Consider the following 26,722-nt stretch of genomic DNA (forward strand, 5'->3'; position numbering starts at 1 on the left):
GGGCCTACCAGATGGTGAAGGGTGGGAAGAGGGAGAGGATCAGGAAAAACCTAGTGGATACTAGGTTTAATACTTGGGTGATGAAATAATCTGTACAACAACAGTCATGACACATGTTTACCTATGCAACAAAGTAACACATCTTACATATGTACCCCTGAGCTTAAAAGTTAAATAAAAACATAAAATATTAATAAATACAGAAAATCCCTTTTAAAATTTGTAGATTTCCCTCACATTAAAAATTTTGTGAACCACTGCATAATTTCAAAACTGAACAGGGGAGTAGTTAAACAATGTCTTTTATTGTCATTTGATGTTTAGCCAGGAAACGGAAACACCATCATTTGTTATACTTCTTGAATTTTGTGAGCTTCGAATTATATAAAGCATATGTAATTCAAATGTGTGTATGTATTCAAGCTTTAAAAGGTGATTCCCCCTGTACATGTTCATTCTATTGGTTACTTCCAAATTTGTTTCATGTATATTCTATTTTGATTTTGTCTTTTCTCCTTCAGGTGCTGATGCATCAAGCATGGTCTTCATTTATTGAGAACTTGTCTTTGGGTTGTTATCTTTTCTCTAGTTAGTACTTTTGATACCCCTACCTCTGAGATCCACTTTCTTTTTTCTTTTTCCTTTTCGCTGGTGTCCTGGTGCTTGAGGATAGAACTGGCAGACAGGAAGCTGCATGGCACCAAAGACATGCCAAGGGGGTCCGGAGCTCTTCCCTTTGCCTCTGTACATAACAGGGAGTAGGACTACATGCCCAGTTCCTGTCAAGAAAATGAGGATCCACTTTTTTTTTTTCCCACATGAATTTTAGCATTTGTTTACCTTGGAATCAGTTGAGTTTTCAAACTGCTGGTATTTGTGTTTGTGTTTGTGTGTGTGTGTGTGTGTGTGTGTGTGTGTGTGTGAGAGAGAGAGACAGAGTCTGGCTCTGTTGCCCAGGCTGGAGTGCAGTGGCGTGATCTTGACTCACTGCAAGCTCCGCCTCCCGGGGTTCACGCCATTCTCCTGTCTCTGCCTTCTGAGTAGCTGGGACTACAGATGCCCGCCACCACTCCTGGCTAATTTTTTGTATTTTTAGTAGAGATGGGGTTTCACCGTGTTAGCCAGGATGGTCTTGATCTCCTGACCCCGTGATCCACCCACCTCGGCCTCTCAAAGTGCTGGAATTATAGGCGTGAGCCACTGCGCCCGGCCTCAAACTGCTGGTATCTTAATGTTTATTAGACTGGCTTTGAGGAGTTCTTCAAAATTGTATTGCCAGTGGCAAAACTGGAGATTGGAACCTAAATCACATTCATCATATTTCAGATACATAATGTGATACATTCATGTTTTCATATTCATATTTTAGAAATGCTTTATCTTAATTGCAGAGTTGTAGATTGGATAGTTTGATAAATAAGATTCAGATTTATTAATTTTTAGTACTTTTTTGTATCAAGCAATGTTATAGTTTCTAATATGCTATTCCCATTTTATATAAGCTGTATTAGTCTGTTTTCACATTGCTGATAAAGATATACCTGAAACTGGGAAGAAAAAGAGGTTCAATTGGGCTTACAGTTCCACATGGCTGGGGAGGCCTAAGAATCATGCCAGGATGCAGCAGCAAGAGAAAATGAGAAGGATGCAAGAGTGGAAACCCCTGATGAAACCATCAGATCTCGTGAGACTTATTCACTACCATGAGAACAGTATGAGGGAAACCGACCCCGTGATTCAAATTATCTCCCACTGTGTCCCCCCGACAACATGTGGGAATTATGGGAGTACAATTCAAGATGAGATTTGGGTGGGGACACAGAGCCAAATATTATAAGCAAAATGAAATTTTAATTAATTAAAACTTGTATAAAATTTTATATCCAGTAAGCAAAAGAGTTAGTATTCAAACATGATTTTCTAATTTCAAGTTTGCGTGCTTTGTTTTTTTAAAACGAGTGGGTCTAAGGATTGCTATAGGGTAATCTCTTGGGCCATCTAGTTCTTCTCAACTGGGGTTACTCTGATTTTGACTCTCATATATTAAGACTAAAAGCTTATTATTATTATTTTTTAATGTCAGACTGCTGCTTTTGCTATGTAAAGTTGAAGAAAAACGTGTGAAAGTAAGGAAATTCAAGTATGAGAAAGAATTAGTCTCGCTGAAAAAGCTAACTCTCGCTTGGTGAACATATGCATGCTGTTGTTAGACAAATGTTCCAAACCTGTTCCCTTCTTCTCTACCCGCTTTATTTCCTCACCCTGCCATATGGAGGGTTGTGCTTTGCTGGACGTGTTGTGTTTTGGACTTTTATGATTCAGAATTGAGAGAATGGAGAGGGAGTAGACCAGAGTATAATTTTTCAAGTAATTTGAAATCGTGTCCTGAATAATTCTGCAGAGTGTGAGTGAAGTAGGAAGGGTGAAAAAAGGATGATTTTAAGGAGGAGAGTTGTGGATTCCATGATGCTTGAGAAAAATAGGGAAAGAACAGGACATTTTGAATTAAGTTTTCCTTTGAGGACTGGGGACCGTGTGGGATGCTCTTTTAATAGGGTTTAAACAGGTGAAATGTACACATTTTTAATTTTGTTTTCTCAAGTTTACTTCTTTTGTAAAGCTCTCCATGGTTACACCATAGAGAGCAGACTGGATAAAGGCCAGATTGGGTACAAGTGGACCAATTAGAAGGCTGTTGCAATAGCCAAGGTGAGAGATGGTAGTAGATTGAGTAGGATTAAAGTGTTAGAAACAGATTTCTGGTATTTAAAGGTAAATGTGACAAGATTTAGTAAAATTAAACATGAAGTAAATGCTGGATGTCTGACTTACATAAACTAATAGAGAATTGAAGTAGGAACATTGAAATAGGATTGAGTGGCCTGTGTGTTTGATTTTGAACACGTTCACTTTAAGGTACCATTCAAATATCTGAGAGAATGTCAGTTTTATACATGAACTTACAGCTTAGATGAGCGTTCTTGAATAGATAAATAGAAGTTTGTGTGTATATATGGTAATTTAAGCCTGAATGTGGACGAATTTGCTTAGGGGTTATAAAGAGGAAAGTGAACGTGGAGACACTGTAAGATGACCTTACAAAGGAGACAGAGAATGAGTGTTTGGGAGAGGTAGAAACAAACCTAGGTAAATACTGGTCCATCTTTTCCAACTTCCAATGAAGTCTCAGTATTTTCCCCTCTATGGAGTTAGGGATTCCTCAACTTAATTCTGTGTTGAGCAGAATTGAGCTAAAATTTATACTAGTGCGGGACCTATTAGAAAAGGGAGGAGTTTAAAAGATGTGTGGAGAGGCTGGGTATGGTGGCTCATGCCTGTAATCCCAGCACTTTAGGAGACTGAGGCGGGCAAATCAGTTGAGGTCAGGAGTTTGCCACCAGCCTGGCCAACATGGTGAAACCCCATCTCTACAAAATATACAAAAATAAGCCGGGTGTGGGGGCACATGCCTGTAGTCCCAGCTACTTGGGAGTCATGAGACATGAGAATCGCTTGAACCCGGGAGGCAGAGGGCGCAGTGAGCCGAGATGGTACCATTGAACTCCAGTCTGGGCGACAGAGCAAGACCCTGTCCAAAAAAAAAAAAAAAAAGTGTAGAGAGGCATTCTACAAAAATGTGGCTCTTTACATTTTGTAACATCTATGAATCAATGATTGTATCAGATAATCCTCAGAATTACTTGGGGATGGGGGTGGTCAGAATATGTGAATTGTTTCACTATAAAAACAGTTTTTTCAAGAACTGTTAAGAGTCAGATTTTGCCCTCCATGCAAGCTAACGTCTTTTGTAGATGCTGGTAGAAGACAGAAGACTTCTGGACCAGAGACACAGGGCTTTATTACTCATGAGAATAACGGGAGCCAGAGCGTTAGCATTTGTGCCGGTTTCCCAAACCCACTGCTCCATAGAGGAAGGTGAAAGGGGCCGAGTGATGCATGTGGTGATGCCTTTCCTGTAATACACTGCAGTCTGTTACAAGAGAGGGACTACCAGTTTAGGGAACCCAAACTTTGATAATAGGTAGTAAGTTGTAAGCCTACCTGACCTTCATTCACCCTGGAGGGAGATGACAATTTTTTTTTTTTCCAGACAGAGTCTCACTCTGTCCCTCAGGCTGGAGTGCAGTGGCATGATCTTGGTTCACTGCACTTGGTTCACTGCACTTGTTTCACTGCACTTGGTTCACTTCTTCCACCTCCCAGGTTCAAGCTGTTCTCATGCCTCAGCACCCCCGCAAGTAGTTGAGACTACAGGTGTGCGCCACTGTGCCCACCTAATTTTTGTATTTCTAGTAGAGACAGAATTTCACCGTGTTGACCAGGCTGGTCTTGAATTCCTGACCTCAGGTGATCTGCCTCACTCGCTTCCCAAAGTGCTGGGATTACAGGCGTGAGCCACCATGCCCACTGGAAATGACATCTTTATTGTACTAGACAGCAAACAAACCTGCCTTTTGCTCCTGAGGGAGACACTGTTTCTTGATCCCTGAAGACCATTCCTTATATAATACAAACATATGTAACAAGTTGGTATGGAATAAAAGGAATCAGTCCCTCTACTCACGACAGGTACAGAAACATGAAAGACTCAAGTATAATTGCCTTCCAACAGTATTCTACCTTCATTTCTATACCTTCTTGGCTTCTGGTAAGATTTCCTTCCCATGATTATACAACTTCACTGGTCACTCTGATTAGTCTCACTGACAGAGCCTGGGACCAGATCCATTCAGTTTTTCTTATAACACATTTCATTAAAGTTACTATCAACAGGATAGCAGGATGAGGCCAGACTGCAATATTGACTTCAATTATGCTCCCCAGGGTCCGAGACCCAGCCAACATAACAAATGCAATAAACCTTTAGGGTCTATCTAAGAGAGCCAGGTGGTGGCTTTCTCTTTGTTTCTGCTCTGACTTTACTCCTGGCCCAAGGCATTAATCTAGTTACTGCAGAATATATAGCACAGATTTGGCCTTGGTCTACAAAGAGGTAGTGTAGGGCTATTCTTTTATCTGTAACAATCCTGGTTAGTGATTTGAGACTGTCCTGAATGCCTCTAGGCCCAAGGTGATGTCGTCGATTGCTTTAGCTCAAGTCTGGAACAAATTTCAAACAAACTTTTCTAATTGGATGACTCCCATTATAGCGATTATTCCCTTGGTGTGCAAGTCATCACATTTTCTGAAGGGAGGCAATGCCTGACTTCCAAACAAGAAACACTCCCAAGGACTGTGTGCCTATAAAGAATGTGTTGTTTATATTGTCCTACTTCTGCCCCTCCGACACGCTCCCCCACCCCCACCTCCCAGTTATGTGGGACCTACTTTTAAGTCAGAGGGCACAGGCTGATAGTTTCTCCAATGTGGCCTCCCTGATGGCTGGTAAGCCTTAGGGTTCCGAGTTCAGTATGAATACTTCTCTAGTACTTGTTTGTGGAGAGACTGCCTGAAGGCAGTCAGTCCAATCTGTCCTATTTATTATCTGTGCCACCAACTTGATGGCATTCATCTGTCCCTTGAAATGACTGTGCCTTGAAAAGATGCCTGAAGTTATGGACAGGTGTTTCGTGTGGGAGATTTGGGAGCTTGGACCATCTTCTGCTGCTTCCGAGAGACTGTGTGGTTAAGGAGAATGATGATTGAGTAGTGATCAAAACTGTGTGGCGGGGTAGGGGCAGACCCAGTAATCAGTTAAATTTGAGGTTTTGCGCATTTGCAGAGAAATGTCCTTTGTGAGGGATGATTCTAAAAGACAGATCACTAATGTCCCTCCTTTTCCTTCCCAACATCTAAGGTGTTTCCCCACAGGTGCCAGACAGGGTTGTTGTACCCCTTCGACTGCCACAAAATCAGTGTGTCCCATTCCAGTAGCTAGCTTTACCTTTTTTCCAGTCATCTCTGACTCAAACCTAGACCTTTTGTCTGGAAGGGCCAGGTGCAAGAGCGACAAAGGTCCTTTTTATTAAACTTACAGCGACCCTTTTATGTCTCCTACTTTAGTCCACATGAGCCACCCTAGGGGAAGCAGTATACTTAACTAAGTGGTCATTATTATTTAAGACCAAGGAAATCCAGCAAGAAAATCCAGATTGTCAGTTCCAGGTGGCTGAACCTGAATTAAGTTTATACCAAAGACCTCCTTTTGACTGGATTGCCACCCAGAGAGTAGACCAATCAAGCTAGCCTGGGATTTCCATTAGAGGAAAGAAAGAAGCATCATGCTTAGAAATGGTCAGGGTGGAATCCCAACTGGCCAGGAGCTGTTCTCTTCCTGGAGACAGCCACATTTAGCGACCAAACTGCTGTACTCCTGTGTAGACCAGGAGGAGGTGACAGAGGTATACTCAGAAATCTTTTGAGATGGTTAAATATTTTTTAAAAATTGTGGCAAAATGCATATATGATTACCATCTTAACCATTTTAAGTGTACTGTTCAGTAGTGTTAAGTACAGTTACAATGCTGAGCAACTAATAATCTCTAGGACTCTTTTTATCTTGTAGAAATTAAACCCTATGCCCATTAAACAACAAGTGTCTATTGAGCTTTCCTCCCCCAGGCAACCACTATCTCCACTTTCTGTTTTTATGAATTTGACTACTCTAGTTACCTCATATAAATGGAATCATACAATATATGTCTTTTTGTGACTGGCATACTTTACTCAGCATAATGTCTTCAAGGTTCATCCATATTGTAGCATGTATCAAAAGTACCTTCATTGTTAAGTCTAAATACTATTCTATAGTATGTATGTATCACATTTTGTGCATCCATTGATCTGTTGATGGATAGTTGGCTGTTGTGAATAAAGCTGCTAGGTGACCCTGCTTTCAGTTCTTTTGGGAATATACCTATAATTGGAATTGCTGGGTTGTGTGCTAATTCTGTTTTTAATTTTGTGAGGAATCTCACTATACTATGTTTCACAGTGACTGCAAGTGCACAAGGGCTCCCGTTTCTCCACATCTTGATTTTTTGATTGTAACCATCATTGTGGTTGTGAGATTGTGTCACATTGTGGTTTTGATTTGCATTGCCCTCATGATGAGTGATATTGAGTGTCGTTTCATGTGCTTATTGGCCATTTGCCTGTCTTCTATTTTTTTTTTTTGAGATGAAGTCTCACTCTGTCGCCAGGCTGGAGTGCAGTGGCATAATCTCGGCTCACTGCAACCTCTGACTCCATGGTTCAAGCGATTCTCCTGCCTCAGCCTCCTGAGTAGCTGGGACTACAGGTACATTCCACCATGCCCAGCTAATTTTTGTATTTTTGGTAGAGACAGGGTTTCACCATGTTGGCCAAGATGGTCTCCATCTCCTGACCTTGTGATCCGCCCGCCTAGGCCTCCCAAAGTGTTGAGATTGCAGGCATTAGCCACCATGCCCAGCTTCTGTTTGCCTGTCTTCTTTGGAGAAATGTCTGTTCAAGTCTTTTGTCTATTTTTGAGTCGGGTTTATTTTTGTTGTTGTTGAGTTTTTTGAGATGATTTCTGATAAGGCTGTTACAGCACTAAGCAATATAAGATGCTTGTGGATGGTAGAGTATCAGATACCTTGACTAACAGCTCACTGTTGAGTGACTTTTGTGATTAAAAAGTGTACCTATTGTCAGATTGCAAATGATGTGGAAAGTAAAAATAGGACACAGATTAGTGTCAAGGACTGCAATAGTATGGCTGGAGTCAGCTGATTGAACTAGAATAGCAGTACCAGACCCTGGAAAAGTGTCATCAACAGTGAGACACCACTGATAGCCTGAAAAAGGTTGTCAAAGGTCTGATGCAACCAATCTGCCATTAGCATGTGATGTGGTTCCGCTCACCATGAGACAAATGAGTCCTTTTCCAGGACTCACAAGTCTGGGATGAGGTGGCAGCCTCTGCATCTGGAACATAGAGTCTTTTACTTTGTATCCACTCTATGATGATAGATGTGTTTCTGTGTCTTGTATGATGATGGATCCAGCAGCAGTGGTAGCAGCCTTGACAGTGCAGTTTGATCAGTAGCTTGATTATAATTGGTCTAATCAGACAATGGACTCTTACCGTAAACATCTGTATTAGTGACCCAGATGGTTTGATCAGCAATTACAATTGATCTCCATGGTTTATGGACAGTCTTAAATATGTCATTCTGTAGTTTTCCAAGTGACTGACTAAATAGTTAGGCTGTTGGTAATAGCCTGATAGTCAGTAAAAATATAACAAGGTTTTCAAGGGGAATATTGGCCAGATCTGTGAGAATGTCCTTGAGTTTTGCTGGTGGAACAAAGCAACCACACCCATTTTCAGTTCTGTATTATGGGCACTGGAGTTTAAAGCCCACTAGGCACCACAGGGTCTCAGCTTAGTTGAATAATCAGTGAAACAGGCCCAGGCATTTATGGAACCTTTGTGAATCAAGGGCCTCACTGAGCTAGCAGATTTGGTTTAGGTGGCAGAATGCAAGATCAGATGTTCTCAAAGGGAGAAGCTGCTACTTTTTCACATAAAGCTGAGATGCCCTAGGGGCCAGACTGGCTGCATTCTTGAATATTATCAGTTCATGTGATGAGAGAGGCTTGTTGGGCCTTTCCCACTTTGTTAGTCATTGCATTTGAGTTGACTCGTTCTCCTTTCAAAAGAGGCATACTTAGTAGCTATGTCAGGGAGGCATTGAATCCAAACCCACGAGTCACCTCCAGAAGAGGTTGTTCCTCTTGCCAGAGGGTCTACTCAGAAAAGTCATGTATGCACAGACTTGTACTCAAACAGGTCATAAGGAATGTGGGGCCCCAGACTTACTAATGCCTTTCTACATGGGCTCTTGACAGTGAGCATGATCTCCCTGGAGCTTATGAGCACTCACAGTTCAGCATGTAAAATATCAATACCACTAGACACTCAGCAGTGGAAGCCACAAACAGTACAGTGAATGGTCCAAAGAGCCCCACCCAAAAGGTCACAGTAGCATCCCTTCCCTATTTTGAACCCTTCCCAGACCTCAGTATTGGAAGCTTGTAACTTATTCTTCCGCAGGATGGGTATGAAGGTGCCTTGGGCTCCTGTATCCAACAGAACCGTAAAATGTTGAATCTGTGCTCTCCCCAAAGTTATGTAGCCTACCCAGGTGTGTGTGATCTTCAGTCTCCTTTGGGAACTTGGAGAACTTGGCCCCACTCCTAATCATCTTTCTTTGTAAAGCAGCTGAGGTTGAGGGATGAGGGAGGCTGGGAGAGAGTAGCTTTGTACCAGTGAACAAGAGACATTTACTTTCAGTTTTGAGTGGTGCTATAGCTGTGTGCTGATCAGTAAAATAAACCTGAGGTAATTTTGGTCCAACCAAAACCCTGTATTCTGTGCAAGATCATTATTGCTTGAGCCCAGGAGTTCGAGACCAGCCTGGGCAACATTGCAAGACCTCGTCTCTACTAAAAATTATATTAAAGAAATTAGCCTGGCATGGTGGGATGCACCTGTTGTCCCAGCTGCTCAGGAGGCTGAGGTCAGAGGATTGCTTGAGTGAAAGAATTTGAAGATTGCAGTGAGCCGTGATTGTTCCACTGCCCTCCAGCCTGGGTGACAGAGCAAGATGTTGTCTTACACACACAAAAAAGGTCATCATTATGGACGGTATCCATTTCTGTTTGGGAACACATTGATCGAACAGCTACAGTTTTGTCACTTTCTGGTGGGGGAAATGGGTTTTGTACCCTTTGGCTGACGGGCTTGAACTGCACAATGGCATCATTTTTTAGAAGTTCACCTTAATATAGGCTCTTTGCTGCTCCATTGTTAAGATAATGTCAAGATAAGATCTCTTAAATTCTTGCTTGATTTCAATACTAGGGCTACTGGAGTTTTCTAAGGCTGCAGGACTGACAGCAAGAATTATCTAGATTCTTTGAGCTAGTTTCTGATTCTCCAGTGAATCACCTTGATCCTCATTTTAAACCCAATCTAGTACAGTAGGAGTCTGTAGACTGGTTGGTGTCCAAGGGAGTTTGTCTTAGGGAAATTTCCCCAAGAGTGTCAAAGGTTCCTTGTAGTGGACAGGTTGTACCACCAGAAAATGCTGAGGCCCTTCGTAGTCATCTTGAAAGGATTGAATGTTGGCAAGGTAGACTGTAGTAGGAGCTGAGCACTAAGATAGCCAGCAAAATGCCATTCTTCTTTAACAAGCATTACATGCCTGAACAATGTAACTACATGTTCCTCATCTTCCAAGCAAACTAGCCAAAGTTCTAAAGATTTGTTTGGCTCTGCCAACAATGGTTGCAAATTTTCTTACTTTCAAACTCAGTGTAGATGCATGTCTCTGTAACTGTTGTCCAAAGGAAACAGAACCTTATGTGCCCCCGTCTCCCTCTTCCTGACAAATCTTAGTCTGGAAGATTTCACGAGGCACACCTGCTGAGGCTGACTGTCAGCCTGATAAGGAAGTCCTCCCATCCGCAGAAGTGTTGACAGTAACCAGGGCATCATTCAGGCTGTTGTCTTTGAATCTGTCTACTTCCTGGTACTTATCCTGAAACTTCATTTTAGCCTCATTAACAGGCAGTAAAGTGGAGGATCATTCATTGCCTGGTTGACCATACAATATGGACAACATGTTCGTTAATGATTCTCGTGGACTTTTCTCAATTTCTGCTAACTGGTCTTTCCTTCCATTTCTAGAAAGCTTTGTCCCCACCAGCATTCTATTTTCATTGCCAGAACAATTGAAAATTGTGACGGTCCCGAGATTTATCCTTGTTAACTGATGAGTTAGCCTACCACAGTTTCATGGATTCTTTTGGAAGACATGAGACTCCTGGATCAGAAACAAAGGACATCATTACTCATGGCAATATTAGTAGCCAGAGTGTCAGCATTTGTGCTAGAAAACAGCCCCAGTTTCCCCAGGATACTGCAAAGAGCCAAGTGATGCCTTTGCATACACAGTTGTGTGCATTAGAGAAAAAGTACTCTCAATTTAGGGGACCACATCTTTTATAATGGGCAAAAAACCTTTCTCCTGGAGGGTTACATTAGCTTTATTATATTGGACAGTAAACAATTCTGCCTTTGCTTTCTAAGGAGATGCTTTATTTTCTAAGGCTGTTTACTCTATAAACATCCAGAACGAAGGGAGTTAGTGCATCTTCTCACAAGATGTACAGAAATGATAGATACTCATGGAGAGGTGTCTCTATGTATCTTGGTTTGGAATTGGGATAGCATTTTTGATTAGAAGTTCTTTCTCAATTAAAAAGTTCTGATAAAATAAGACAGAACTGTGACAGATTTGGTTCAAGCATAACATTGAACTGTTCTTTTCCCTGGGAGTACCTTCCCCCCCACCCCCCCCACTTTTTCCTGCTTCAGTTCCTATCCTGGCCTCGTCCACCTAGACTACCATAATTGCCCCTTAGTTGGTTTTACTCTCTGTAGTCTTGTTCTTTCTATCTTCAGTACCTCTGCTACTGGGATCTTCTTAAAATGCAGAGGTGATGATGCCACTCAATTTAAATTTGTCATCACTTCCTTATTAAACTGGATTTTAAGTTGTTGAGCAGTTGTATAATTATTTCTCATGTGCTGGCTACTGTCCAGTTTTAAGTTGGCAGCTAAATTAAAAAAAATTTTTAAAAAACCTTGTAGGCCAGTCCTAGGTAGGCTGTGCCAAACAGGTGTCTAGGCTGCTTGCTGACAGTGTATATCTGCTCTTACCATTTTTCTCTCTTAAACCTTTTTCTGCAGGATGTTATTCTCTCTGCCTTTAATATTTTTCATATCCAATTCTTGACTCCTGTTTATCCTTTGAAACCTACGTACTCTTAAAGCCTTTAAATGAACCTTTTCAACCTAGTTAGTTGTCTTGTTCTCAGCACCTTTATAGTAATTTTGAATGAACTGTGCATGTGTCATTATAGCACTTGCCTCATTGTGTTGTAATTACTTTTTTTGGGGTGTGTATGGGGGGGATTCTGCATCACGCTGAATAAATAAAGTGTCAGCTACTCATACCAGGACAACTTTCCCTTTCTGCACATACCAAATCTCTCTTTCTTTTTTTGAGACAGGGTCTCCCTCTGTTGCCCAGGCTGGAGTGCAGTGGCACAATCACAGCTCACTGCAGCCTTCACCTCCCAGGTTGAAGCGATCCTCTCACTTCACGTCCCCAGTAGCTGGGACCACAGGTGCATGCCACCATGCCTGGCTGTTTTGTACTTTTTGTAGAGACAGGGTTTTGCCATGTTGCCCAGACTGGTCTTGAACTCCTGAACTCAAGCAGTCCCCCTGCTTTGGTCTAAAGTGCTGATATTACAGGCGTGAGCTACCATGCCTGGCCCACATACCAAATTGTTAGGAAAGAAAACTGCTTTCCAGAGAATTGTTTTAAAATCAAATCCATTACATTAGTTGGTGCTTTAAACCACCACTAAACATTCTCTGCTTTTAGCCTAGTATAATTTAATAGTATTCACTGGAAAATAGACATGTGGTGTACAGTCCTGTGGTCCATCCTAAATACGGTCCAATGTATATGGATAGCAAATATATTATGCCAAATAATATTTTCTTGTTTTGTTCAAATTTAAAATATAGACTGTGGATATTCATAAAGAGAAAGTGGCTCGAAGAGAGATTGGTATTTTGACAACAAATAAGAATACGTCAAGAACTCACAAAATAATAGCACCTGCGAATATGGAGCGCCCTGTAAGGTATATTCGGAAACCCATCGATTACACAGTTCTGGATGATGTGGGCCATGGTGTCAAGGTAAGCATTTTATATTACATAAACAAACTAATTTGCATATCCAGTAAATATTTTGGATAGGAAATATTGTGATAAAGATAATTGTAATTAATAGATTCTCTTTAGCAACTAGCATTATAATTTTCATACAATTTTTAATATGCATTTTTACTAAGGTTGGGGTGTAATTTTATCAGTGGAATAGGCTATACTAAAAATGATATTAAAATTTGAAATGGTTATTAAACCATAAATCCTAGACAAATAAATATTATCCATTTGTGTTGTGAATTCCATGTCTTTCTTTCTCTACTGAATATTTAAAAATAAAAATCTACATGCTTTTCAAAATTACTTTAGAAAATAATTTATAAATACTTTAATCATTTCATTTCTAAATATGTATATATATTTGTATACCTGTGTGTATATGTAATGCAGCAACTTATTAAAAAATGAAAATTGTATGTAATTTTGTCTTAACCCCCCACCCTCCCCCCCGCAAAAAAAAACCCCACAGATTTTCAGGAGAGAGATGATGTGTTGCCTGTGTTCATTTCTAAGCATGGAAAATTAGCTGATCTTGAAGGATACCTGTAGTGTGTCAGCTTTTTGGTATTTATGGGTCATTTTGCAAGCATTTGGAATGACCTAAATTCTTTCGCTGTCTCTGCTCAGGGTAAACTATTCCTTTGAAATTTGGAAGTTTCTTTCTAAGAGGACTGTTTGATTTGGATTCTGGTCTTCAGAATATTTTTTAAGTTGTTAAGGAGTCAGCTAGAATCTTGAAGCTTGTCCTAGCTGATTGACTGGTGCTGTTGCTAGATCTGTTACATTCTGGATTTTTTGGGGTTCCTGGTTGAGAGAAGAGTATAGCTGAAAGCATTAACCTTTATTCTATTTCTCTCTGAGACTATTGGAATCTCCTCTTCACTTTTTATATCTGTAAATTGTATATAAAATTGGAACACATTGCAAATGCAGAGGAGATTGCTTGTTTATTTCTTGTATTTTTATTCAGAGATGTGGCTAGGCTTGTATAAGAGCTGAAATTCAGTTTTAATTCAAGGTGCTTTAAACTAGACTGATCTCTGGGGTTGGAGTTTTGAGAATCTGGGGAAAATGTCTTTTGTGTTACTATCTACCTTAAGATTTAAAGAAAAACAATATATTCATGCATGCATGTATGTATACATATATACCTGTATATGTGCGCACACACACACACACACACACACTCACACTTCCCCATTTTGCCTCACCTTGATTATTCCTACCAAAGCAGTATACATTCATTAAAAATTTTTTTCTGTCATTATGTTAGTAGTGAATATCTTCCATTACCTCATCCCTCAATTAGTAGTTGTGTTTAACAGTTCAAGACATAGTACTTAGCTGAGTATACGATGAATCCAAATTTTACAAGGAAGTTTTGGATGAGAAAATTTAACTATTTCATCGTATATGTGTAAGTGGGAGATATAAACAGCATAATAAATGCTGAAAGTATAGGACTGTGAATTTTGGAAATCTGCTTTCTAGCCATAATATGGATATATTAGACACAAGGGTGGGGGGCTTTGTTTTTGTTTTTAGATTTTTTTATTGTGGTAAGATATACATAACATAAAATGACCATTTAACTCTTTTTAGGTGTATAGTTCTGTGACATTAAGGACATTCACATTGTTATGCAGGCTATTTTAAAATACGTTTTTGGTGAGGGATGAAGGTGCACGGTCTGAGAAGAATATATTTTAGAAGCTGATTATTTGGCATATTTGTCTATAGTTTGTTTCTGTGACTGAAAAATACACACATACACACAATTGCTTCTCCCCAGTAGTCTTTTTTTTTTTTTTTTGAGACAGAGTCTCGCTCTGTCGCCCAGGCTGGAGTGCAGTGGCCAGATCTCAGCTCACTGCAAGCTCCGCCTCCCGGGTTCACGCCATTCTCCTGCCTCAGCCTCCCGAGTAGCTGGGACTACAGGCGCCCGCCACCTCGCCCGGCTAGTTTTTTGTGTTTTTTTAGTAGAGACAGGGTTTCACCGTGTTAGCCAGGATGGTCTCGATCTCCTGACCTCGTGATCCACCCGTCTCGGCCTCCCAAAGTGCTGGGATTACAGGCTTGAGCCACCGTGCCCGGCCTCCCCAGTAGTCTTAATGCTGCTTTGTTTTCTTAGTTTTGTGTTCTCTCTAAAGGATCATTGTTGGCTTAAATATTTCCAGAATGTTGTAGAGATGTGTGAAGGTAGAAATTTTGGTAGTAGTTAATGAACATTTGCCAGGCCAAAATTATTAGAAGGAAAAGTTTAAGTTTATTTTAAAATTAGTGTTTTGAGGATAGTGAGACACTGCTTACAGCTTTCAAATTATTTTTGTATTTTTTGCCCACTTTTCTGTTTAGAAGTTTGTTTTCTTACTGACTTGTCAGAGTCCTTTTTTTTCTGTTTGAAGAGTTAGTAGCCACTCATATATTGGCAACTATTTACTCATATTGCTGTTTGGCTTTTGACTTTGATGTTTTTTGGTATTTAAAAAATATACATACAGAATTTTTAAAATTGTATCTAAATATATTAATATTTTTCTTATAGCTACTAGGCTTTATGCTTACGATTGCCATACTCCAAGATTAATATTCCATTGCATTTTCTTATTTTGTGATATAAATTTTAGTGTTTTGGTATTTGTATTTAAATATACCTGAGTTTTATTTAAATAGTATTTACTGTGTTAATGCATTTTATGCTGTGAAATAAATGGTACATGTTAGTTTAATAGGAATTTAAAAATATGCAGAATATCCCAAAGTAAATCTGGTTTGATTTTTGGGAATAATAATAAGATATGTATAAGAGAATCCCAGCATAGAGAAACTACCAGAACATATTCATAAAGGAGAATGAAAAGAAGATGATCTTTGTAAGTGAGCACAAGGTTTGAGAGGAAGCTAGAATAGGGAAGGCTTGAATACTTAGCAAAGAAATTTACATTTATTTTGAAGAACACTAATAATAATTAACAGCCTGGATCATAATTTATAAAGGACTTTTCATATGTAGTTGGCCCTTTGTATCTCTAGGTTTCTATCTGTGGATTCAGCCAACCTTGGATAAAAAAAATTCCAGAAAGAAAAAGAGTAAAAAATGCAAGGACAATACAAGAATAAAAAATAATACAGATAAATATCATTACTATTTACATAGCATTTACCTTGTATTAGGTATTATAAGTAATTTAGAGATGATGTAAAGTATATTGGAGGGTAGTGTTGGTTATATGCAAATACTACACCAGTTTATATGAGGGATTTGAGCATCCTTGGATTTTGGTATTCATGGGGGTCCTGGAACCAAGCCTTCTTGATACCAAGGGATGACTGGATTAGTGTGTGCTTGTGTGCTTGTTTTTAAGCTTCAAAAGATTATGTGATCTAGGAGTTGTTAGATTTTATTATTGGTCTTCAAAGATAAACTTAGGTACGTTACTTTTTTTGGAGTTTGAGTTCACAGTGATTCATGAATCGGGCAGCTTCAGACCACAGAGACATGAAGCAGGGGGAAGTTCAAAGAAGCAAGACAAGCAAAATATTTGATTGGTTAGAAGTTAATTGTGGTTTCTGATTAGTAAAGTTCCTAGTTAGAGGTTAGTTGGAGGTTTCTGATTAAGTTACTCTCAGTTGTGTTTTGGTTTGCCTAAGTAGGAACCCAGAATGCGGGAGCTGTCTCAGCTTAATGGCTTTCTGATTAATTTTTTTTAAACAGTGTAGAAACTAAAGCTTTATAATATTTACATAGGAATGATTTTTTTTTTTTTTTAATTTATAAAGCAGAGGAGTGAGTTAAGAATCATTTCAAAGAAAGAATTGGCCTTGGCTGGGCACAGTGGCTCATGCCTGTAATCTTGGCACTTTGGGAGGCTCAGGAGGGAGGATCACTTGAGGCCAGGAGTTCCAGACCAGCCTGGCCAACGTGGCAAAACCCTGTGTCCTAAAAATATAAAATTTAGCCAAGTGTAGTGGCACACACTTGTAATCCCAGCTATTTGGGAGGCTGAGGCACGAGAATTGCTTGAACCCGGGAGGTGGAGGTTGCAGTGAGCCAAGATTGCACCACTGAACTCCATCCTGGACAACAGCCAGATTCTGTCTGAAAAAAAAAAAAAAAAAAAAAAGAATTAACATTAGACATTGAGTGCCTATGACATACAAAGCTATGATGTACTTAGAAGATAGGGAGGAATCAAAGGGAATTTCAAACAGATTCCGGGCAAATGGTGAAATTACTCATCCATAAAGGTAAATGTTAAGGAAACAAAGTGAGATCTTTTTTAAAAAGAGACAGGGTCTCACTGAAGTGCAATAGCTCAAGCACAGCTCACAACCTTCTGGGCTCAAGTGATCCTCCCTCCTCAGCCATGCAAGTAGCTGGGACTACAGGTGTGTGCCACTATGCTTGGCTAATTTTTTATTTTTATTTTTTCAAGAGAAGGGGTTTCGCTGTGTTGCCCAGGCTGGTCTCAAACTCCTGGGCTCAAGCAGTCCACCTGCTTTGGCCTCCCAAAGTGCCGGGAGTTGTAGGCAAGAGCCACTATGCCTAGCCTGAAATGAGATCTTAAGGAAATAAAAAATGGTTTCATTTTGGATATGTTTTGAGGATATTTAAATGGAAAAATTTTATAGATTTCTAACAAAAATTAGTATTTTGAGATGTAAGATACAGAGGTTATTTCCTACTAACACTCGCCAACATTGACACATCTGCATATATAATAACACTTAATAGAGGAGGCTGAACTTCATAAGAGGTTAAAGCTTACACCATTGCATAGTAGCACAGAGTTCAAGTAGAATTTTCATCCCCAGTCTAATTCTTTTATTCTTTCCATTTGGGACCAACTTATACTTGAATGCTTTTTTTTTGTTACTTATCCACTTGAAATGACAAATGAAGGGAGATACGTGGACATATTTAGAATATTTTCTTAGTGATTTTAGGATAGTATTTAGTGTATTATGTATATACATTATAAGATATACATTGGTATGTATGTATATTATATATCATAATACAGATACTGAAGTATACATTAGTATATTTTATCTTCAAGGATTCTAATAATGTTACTCAAATTTTATTCTTTAGGTGTGAAATGTCATGGTTGGTAGGGTGCCAGATGTTGTTTCCAGATAGAAGTAAGCAATATCATTTTAAACAAACATTGAAGTGTACCATATTTCTGGCACAGTTTCTATAAATGAGAATGTATCCAAGAGATACCAAATCTCTTCTTTGGATGATTTCCTTTGATATTGCCTTGTGGCCACCTGAAAAATGGTAGTTACTTGTTGAGAATGTCAGATGTTGTTAAAAAAAACTTGAAGCCCCCAAATCTATAAAAAATTAGACTCTAAAACCTGAAGATACATATTTTTTAGTGGCATTGTACAAGTAGTGATGCTTTAGGACTCCACACATTGTTTCATGTTCTGTAGGCTAGTCAGCTTTAGGATCAAAACAACTTTTCTTCAACTTTGAATTTTGACTTAAGTGGCTCAGATGAAAACTTAGAACTAAAGGTACTTAGAACTTCCTGTTAGTGTTGACCTGCTCAGGATTGGGGTTCAGAAGCTAGGAATGAGAGAGTTTTCCAGACCCTGTTTGTTTATATCTCAGTTAGAATCTGGCTAAGTTATCACTGTGCATGATGAGTTTTTTAAGCTTCGAGATACGAGGTCCTTTTTTCATTTTTGAAAGCAATGTGTGGTTTTGAATTTTAACATTTGCAGTTTATCACTTTTTAAACTATACTGCCATTGAAATAATGAATACTCATACTTGGACATTCATTATCCAGTAAAGTGTTAGGTCTTATGCACCAATATGTTTAAATAGCTTCACATCTAATGTGTTATAGTATTTGTGTTTAAATGAACATATTTTTTAAATCATCTGTGATTCGGTTGGATTAGCTCCATAGGATAAAATACTGACTTAAAAAATCATTGAGCCTGCATGAGATTGGAATAATTAAGTGGTGGTTTCCTTATGAGTATAATTCTTTTGAAAAATATGTGAAACACATGAGTATTTCCCCAGTACTTATGGATATCTTTTTCTTTACAAAGTATTTGAAACATGGCTGGAAAAAAGCTTGTTAATATGAATTGAATAACTGTAAATGTAAACCTGTCCTATCAGATATAACTTACCTAGCATTAATGTCTACTTTTTCCCCCTCTTTTTTTGCCAACGTAAAGTGGCTAAAAGCCAAGGTAAGAGCCATTACTTATCATTTGATCCACAGTATTTCCTCTGTATTGATAGAGGCTGCAGAGCCACTAAAATTTGAAAACTCTTCTTATGTCTGTCTGCTTTTCCCTGTAGGATTTATGTAGATTAAATATACTCAAATTCAGTTCAAATAAGCAACATTTAGCTTGGCTGTGTTAATATATCAAAGATATATTGACATCTACGTTTGTATAGGAACATTAATTTTGCTAACATTTATTGCTTTGCTCATTTTTCGGTAGTTGCCTTGCTTTCATTGACTTACAATTAGGAGGTTTCCCAGACATCATATGTGACTTTGTTACTGAATTGTTAGGATGAAGATGATTTTTCAGATGGGTATTTGAGCAAATTGACAAGTAAGATCTATAGTTTATGTTCATGCACACATTTCAAAAATTTGTAGGAAACCCAGTGTTTGAATGCAGATAAGTCTGATCTCAGTGAACATGTTTAACAATAAAATAAGATAAACAATCCAGTGATCTCACATGTATTTTGCTACAATGTGATATGAATGGCATAAAATAATAGGAAAACCAAGTGCAAGTGGTTCCTTGACTTTTTAAACTGTAGTACCAAAGTCTTTATTCAAACTGTCTGGGAATCCTTAATTCACATTCTGATATTAAAAAAAAATAATACATGGTGTTAAAACACAAAGAGAACAATTTGATATAAAAATAAAAGCATTTCTTTCTACATTTTAGCACGGAAATAACCAGCCTGCAAGAACTGGCACTCTGTCGAGAACAAATCCTCCTACTCAGAAACCGCCAAGTCCTCCCATGTCAGGCCGGGGAACACTGGGGTAAGAATTCAACTACATTTTACAGAAGAAATTCATATGCTAAAGGAAAAGATGTTTCTGTGACTTAAGTAAGTGTATGGGATCCATGCCACACTACCTTCTCTATGTGACACTACCTTTTACAAATTCATTTTAATTCCTGTTTTCCTGAACAGAATCCCAAATGAATCTGCTGGCTTTGTAATACTCTCTAAAATCTGTACCAGGAAAGTTTTTATATACGTATAAATGGCATTGTTTATTTTTTTGTCATCTAATTTTTAAAAAATATAAATCTGACTTGTTTTAAATGGAATGATTAGAGTATTCCAAATGGTGCCTTTGCATGTGTTTACAGTATCTATATTATAGAACTTTGACCAGTGGTCTGCCTTTGTGTAGTGTGGCTGAGTCCACAGCTCTTCTGTTTCTCCTGTTGGTGTCTGAGACTTAGGGACTCTTTACTTTAGGAAACTATGCACTTTATTTGTAACTATGCTTCTGCTGGTGTTCTTAGGCCTCTTTATACTAGAGTAGCTCCATGGGAAGGCCAGTTGGACAAGTAGAAAAGATAACAGTGGCTTCTTCCTTCTTAATTCTTAGTGTACTAAATATAGCGAATACTTGCCAGGGCATTACGTTTCTTTAAGGTTGCTTTTCTTAACACTGGGAATATTATATTGGATTTCTTATTTTTTGGTGGAGGGGTTGTTCAACAATCAGTCTTCTTTTAAGAAGGTCTTAGTTTTCATTTTTATTAATTAAACCCTCTGCCCCTGAAAAAAAAAATGAAGTTATTAAAGAAAAGTCGAAATCATTTATTGAGAAATTAATGATTAGAATAGAATGTATGTCTCCATTTATTGCCATATTGAGGTAGGAATAAGTTGCAGCTTCCTATATAAAGAAATTTAGCTTCCTGTTTAAAGAACAGTGGCTTATGAGTGACTGGACTGAGAATGATATACATTTTAAAGTTTGATATTACTGAGCATTTAAAAAATTATAATCATAATTTTTAGAAATCAGGTTAGGACTTTAAATTACCCTTTCCTATGTTTTTCTTAGGAAAAGGAAACAAATTTTAGTTTTCATGTTAAAATAACAAAATTCATATATCCCAGTGAAGAATATTTTTTAAAATTACAAACTTTGTTATATATATTTTTAAATCCTGGCATACATGGTCACAAAGGGAAACTCACATATTTTTGGGAAAAATACAATTTTATCTTTTTTATTCATTATTCCTTTTTCCACTATGCTTCTTTAGACGGAATACTCCTTATAAAACCCTGGAACCTGTTAAACCCCCAACAGTTCCTAATGACTATATGACGAGTCCTGCTAGGCTTGGAAGTCAGCATAGTCCAGGCAGGACAGCATCTTTAAATCAGAGACCAAGGACACACAGGTAAGCCTTTAGGTTGAGTATTTGAACATCTCTAAAGTGGGTGTAACTGACTGGTGACAAACTCCTATGGAGGTGCTGAGTAAAGGTGAAGTGCCACTCTAATGCTAATATCAAATGTGAAAGTTGGGGGAATAATATTATATATGTTCCTGTAAATTTGTGTTATAACTTCTGTTTTTTTATTTTTTAAGATTTTTAAACACCTGTTTGTACTATTAATGGATTGTTTGTGTTTCCTCCTTTTGATAGAGGTACAGACTCTATCAGACTCTTTGGGTTGAGACTAAAGAATTTTTTTCTTTTTTTTGTGACGGACTTTTGCTCTTGTTGCCCAGGCTGGAGTGCAGTGGTGCAATCTCGGCTCACTGCAACCTCTGCCTCCTAGGTTCAAGCGATTCTCCTGTCTCAGCCTCCCAAGTAGCTGGGATTACAGGCCTGTGCCACCACATCCGGCTAATTTTGAGTTGAATCAGGGTTTCTGCATATTGGTCAGGCTGGTTTCGAACTCCTGACCTCAGGTGATCCACCCGCTTTGGCCTTGCAGAGTGCTGGGATTACAGGTGTGAGCCACCGTGCCTGGCCCTAAGAATGTTTTAAAATGCTCTTTTAAAAAAATTTAAGGCAAACCACTCAAATACTTTTGGAGAAAAGATTAACTATCATAGGAATTATACAACGTGATTTAAACTTTCAGAGATTGAAGGAAAAGAAGATTGAAGTTAAATCTGAGGGAGACTTTCAAGAGAATCAGTATACTAGAATATGTTATATTATTATTATTATTATTATTATTATCTTTTTGGAGATGGAGTCTAGCTCTGTCACCCAGGCTGGAGTGCAGTGATGCGATCTCGGCTCACTGCAACTTCTGCCATCCAGGCTCAAGCAATGCTCCTGCCTCAGCCTCCAGAGAAGCTGGGATTATAGGGGCACGCTACCATGCCCGGCTAATTTTTGTATTTTAGTAGAGATGAGGTTTCACCAGGTTGCCCAGGCTGGTCTCCAACTCCTGACCTCAGGTGATCTGCCCACCTCGGCCTCCCAAAGTGTTGGGATTACAGGCGTGAGCCACCGCTCCTGGCCTTGTATTTATTATTTTTGAATGTCCTAAAAATCAATTACCCGGTGGATTTTTAAAAATGTATTACAGAGTATAACATTCAGAAAAGTATCCACTTTATTAAGTATACAGCTTGATGGATGGACACACACTCATATAACTGTCACCCAGATCAGAAAATGGAACATTATCAGCAACCCAGAAGCCTCTCAAGCTCCTTCCCAGTTATTGCCTTGAGCTTCTTCCCCCAAAATGTAGCCACTTCAATTTTTGAGTGCTTTATAAAACCAGATAAATTTATTTTATAACCAAATTTGTTTTATTCTTTAGTTTTCTCTCTCACTTAATAACGTGGGCAGGGAACCTCTCTTTTGCCTTCACTCTTACGTTGGTAAATGAGAGATAACTTATCAAAATGATTTATGGGAATTCCACTAAATAGGGCATATCGAGATGCGAGATGCTAGGTAAGTGGTATTTATTACTATTGCCACTGTTAGTAAACAAATTGTTAAGTTGATATCTGCAGATACTGTATCAAGTCAAGTTCTTTGAGGAACAAAATTGATCTCTTTGTTGTTATTTGAACTATTGGATCAAAGTATAGGTTTTCTCTATAGAGGAAGCATAGTTTAATCATATTCAACAAACTGTTATTAAGTGTTGTTTCATTAGATATTAGGCATTTGCCAATAAGGCATAGTTCTTTTTTCAAGAGCTCATTCTATTAGAACAGGGATCAGCACACTTTTTCTATAAAGGGCCAGATTGTCAATATTTTAGGATTTGTGGGCCATATGGTTTCTGTTGCAATTACTCAGATCTGTCATTATAGCACAAAAGCAGCCATTGACAATACGTAAATGAATGTGGCTATGTTCCAGTAAAACTTTATTTATAGCACTGACATTCTAATTTCATATAATTGTAATGTGCTACAAAATATTATTCCTCTTTTGATTTTTTTAACTATTAAAAAATGTAAAAGACATTCTTAACTCACAGGTAGTAAAAATCGGGCAATGGACCAGTTTTAGCCCACAGGCTGTAATTTGCCAACCCCTTGTTGGAAAAAAGACAGTAATTGAAGAGGAGCATAATAAGAGGATAAATACTCATATGTCTATGATGCAGTGATGGCACAAAACTAAGTGTTGATCACCTGGCTTGAGGCAGTTAGTGAGGTCTTCACATCTAAGCTGTGTCTGTTATATAAATGGCTTTTTTCTTTTTCTTCCATTAGCATATGATAATCTAATTATAGAATGATCATATTGCAGAAGAAAATAAAAATCTTATCCAGGCATTGCAAATCTTTGCCCTTTAAATTTCTGGGCTCATTGAGCAAATCATGTAGATTTTAAAACATAATTGGGAGCGTAAGGATACATGTGCACAAATATATGTTTTTACACATGTACACACATTACTATAAACAACTAGATGGCACAAGATCTAGTTGTTTGTGCCATACCTTACAAGAAGTAAGGCTTGTGCCATACCTTACTAGAAACAACTAGAGAGAGCCACGTCCTAGAGCTAACAGGACAGTACATCCACAGGAAGTAGAATAGTAGTGAGGAGTTGATTAGAGTTTATCAGTAGCAACTATTCTAGAATGACCACACTGAAACTTCACTATTGTCTTTCTTTGTCATTATGCTTATTTTCCAGAAAATGTTTGTGTTATCACCTTTCTTTAAGATGAGAGGAAATTTTCATATTAATTTTAGACTAGAATGGATTACCCTTTTAATTTACTTCCACATTATTTGTACTTTCTCTTTTGTTGTATCTGTTACATTACCTTTTCATGTCAGTTTTCCCATTATGAGCTTCAGACGGTGTGGTTCATCACTGCATTGCTCACTGCTCTTCATAGCAGGTTTTGAATAAACACTTGTTGACTCATTGTACTGTAAGATTTTGTTGGTGATAAATATTTCAGCAGAGATGGTTTTAAGTACTGTGTTATCATTATATTGGTTCCAGATAGGTTGAGAAGTAGAGGAAACCATTTCAAATATTAGGATTAAGGTTTGTGATGAATAGTTTAAAAAATTCTTGTTACACGCACACACACGCACACACACACACACACACCCCCTCCCATTCCCTTCCTCCCTCCCTCTCCCCTCTCTCCCTCCATCTCTCCTTCCCTTCCTCCCTCCCTCCTTCCCTTCCCCGCTTCTTCTCTCCCTCCCTCCCTTCCTTCCTCAGGTTCTGCGTTCCCAGAGTCAGCCCGTCTCAGGTTGAAAATACAGTATTCATGGGATGCAGACCCCGTGGATACAGAAGACCGACTTTTCATATCCGCTGGTTCTGTAGGGCCAGCCGCAGGACTTGAACATCCATGGGTTTTGGTATCCAAGGGGGTTCTTGAAACCAATCCTCCAAGAATACTGAGGGATGACTATATGACATAAAAGGAGTATTCAGTGGCCTTGGGTGATTACAGTTTTTTTTTTTAATATGTCTCTAGAATTGGTTTTTCACAATTTTTTTTTTCTTTTCAGTGGAAGTAGCGGAGGAAGTGGAAGTCGAGAAAACAGTGGTAGCAGTAGTATTGGCATTCCCATTGCTGTGCCTACACCTTCGCCACCCACTATTGGACCAGGTGTGTTATTTATTAGTCTGTGTTTAATACGTGATAATATTTATGAGCTTTATTGTGGAAGGCTGAAATAAATTAGTCACATTGAGTAAAATTATTAATTAAATTTGTGATTGTTGCTAGAATAAAGGCTGATAACAAATTTAACAATGTTTTTAGATTGTTTTTCACAAAGTCTATAGGATTTCGCCAGCTGTTTCTCCTTATATATACTGTATATTACGTAGTTTTGTTAAATAACTTTTTGTTAGCCATTTTGCTTTAGAAATGTATTCATTCCTCAGTGTCCATAGGGGATTGGTTCCAAGGTCCCCTGCAGATACCAAAATGCATGGATGCTCAAGTCCTTTCTATAAACTGGTGTAGTATTTGCATATAACCTACACATATCTTCTCATATTGTTTAAATCATCCCTAGATTACTTACAATACCTAATACAATATAAGTGTTACTTAAATAGTTATACTGTATTGTTTAGGGAATAGTGACAAGAAAAATAAGTCTGCACATGTTCAGTACAGATGTAGCCATCCCCTTTTTTCCCCGAAATATTTTTGATCTATTATTGATTGAATCCAGGGACGAAGAACCCATGGATATGGAGGGCTGACTGTATTTGCCTAGCATACTAGTCAAGAATGACATTTATTATTTCAAGAGCAAACCAGTATTGTATGATACTCCAGCTGGAGAATCAGTGTCTATAAAGGTGAATTATGTTTCTAGGAGTTTTAATGTTGCCTTGCAGGCCAGTATGTGCTCTGGTGTTTGCTTATTTTGTGACTTTACTACATTTATCTGTGATATTCAATATATATTTCAATAAAATGCAATACATGTAAAATAAGATTAAGATAGGAAAGTTATTTTACTTTCAGAAAGTATGAAAATTTCAAAAATCCTTGGAGGGCATTAAATTAGCCTCTTGATTTTTAGTAAATGAAATGGAGACTTTTTATATTGTTAAAAGGTATATTTTAAAAATATGATAATGAAAAATGTTAGAAAAAAATTCTTAGCTTTTCAAGCATATTTTTGAAAAAGGAGAAAAAGCCACTTATAAACATAGGCATATTTGATAGTTAAGGCAGGTATAAATTTGGTAGCCTCTTTACCTACAAAATTCATACTCATTTGAGCATGCTTCACATGTGGTTATCTTTTTTCTTTTTATTTCCGATATATTGTACTTTCTTGCTGTTTCAAAATGTTGAGTTTTCTTTTCTTGTACTCTGACCTGAATTATAAACTATTTTATTAGAAAACATTTCTGTCCCTCCTCCTTCTGGAGCTCCACCAGCACCACCTCTGGCACCACTTCTCCCAGTGAGCACTGTGATAGGTGAGATTGCATAGCCATTGCAGCCATTGAACTCACTTTACGTAATTCATAATAAACTCCTCTGTGCTAGTAGAGTGCTAGCATTTATAGTTATTAGGTTGCAGGTGATAATACAAAGATTAAAGTATTAAATCTAATATCACTAACTTCTGGTGAAAGGCTTCTGCACTTACACAGTAAACAAATATAAAACAACTTTTTCTATAATATGAAATGCTTGGTTTATAACCAACTTAATGTGTTTTTTATTTGTTGTTTGTTTAGATTTTTCTAGTCTAATCCCCCCGCCCAGCACAAGTGAAACTTAATTTGGAACTCTCTGGTATATACAACAGTCAAAGGATCAGGGTGAAGGTGGGGACAGGAGGAGAAAAATTGAAAGGCAAATGATACATGTGGGATGGGGTACTCTGAGGCTTTCCTGTGAATCATAGTTTGAAAAACTCTGATATGGC

The 26,722-nt window shown here is 38.3% G+C and overlaps 1 protein-coding gene and 1 non-coding gene across 20 annotated transcripts in view; one reads left to right on the forward strand and one right to left on the reverse strand.

Moving 5' to 3' along the window:
• The window catches only part of ABI1 (abl interactor 1), a 118,626-nt gene that overhangs the window by 75,193 nt on the left and 16,711 nt on the right, over positions 1-26,722 (forward strand). For 7 of the 19 annotated variants that reach the window (XM_025395434.1, XM_025395432.1, XM_025395437.1 and 4 more), the window contains 6 exons: positions 12,596-12,772; positions 19,013-19,027; positions 19,757-19,857; positions 21,110-21,250; positions 24,827-24,927; positions 26,187-26,267. In XM_025395434.1, coding sequence (XP_025251219.1) covers positions 12,596-12,772; positions 19,013-19,027; positions 19,757-19,857; positions 21,110-21,250; positions 24,827-24,927; positions 26,187-26,267 — 616 coding nt within the window. The remainder of the gene's footprint in view (positions 1-12,595; positions 12,773-19,012; positions 19,028-19,756; positions 19,858-21,109; positions 21,251-24,826; positions 24,928-26,186; positions 26,268-26,722) is intronic. The other 12 variants (XM_025395435.1, XM_025395441.1, XM_025395436.1 and 9 more) reach the window with 3 other exon arrangements.
• LOC112632275 lies at positions 650-796 on the reverse strand. The gene has a single exon (XR_003121334.1). It is a non-coding gene; the product is annotated as a small nucleolar RNA SNORA57 (small nucleolar RNA).

This window comes from Theropithecus gelada, chromosome 9 (assembly GCF_003255815.1).
Source record: "Theropithecus gelada isolate Dixy chromosome 9, Tgel_1.0, whole genome shotgun sequence".
Classification (NCBI taxonomy): domain Eukaryota; kingdom Metazoa; phylum Chordata; class Mammalia; order Primates; family Cercopithecidae; genus Theropithecus; species Theropithecus gelada.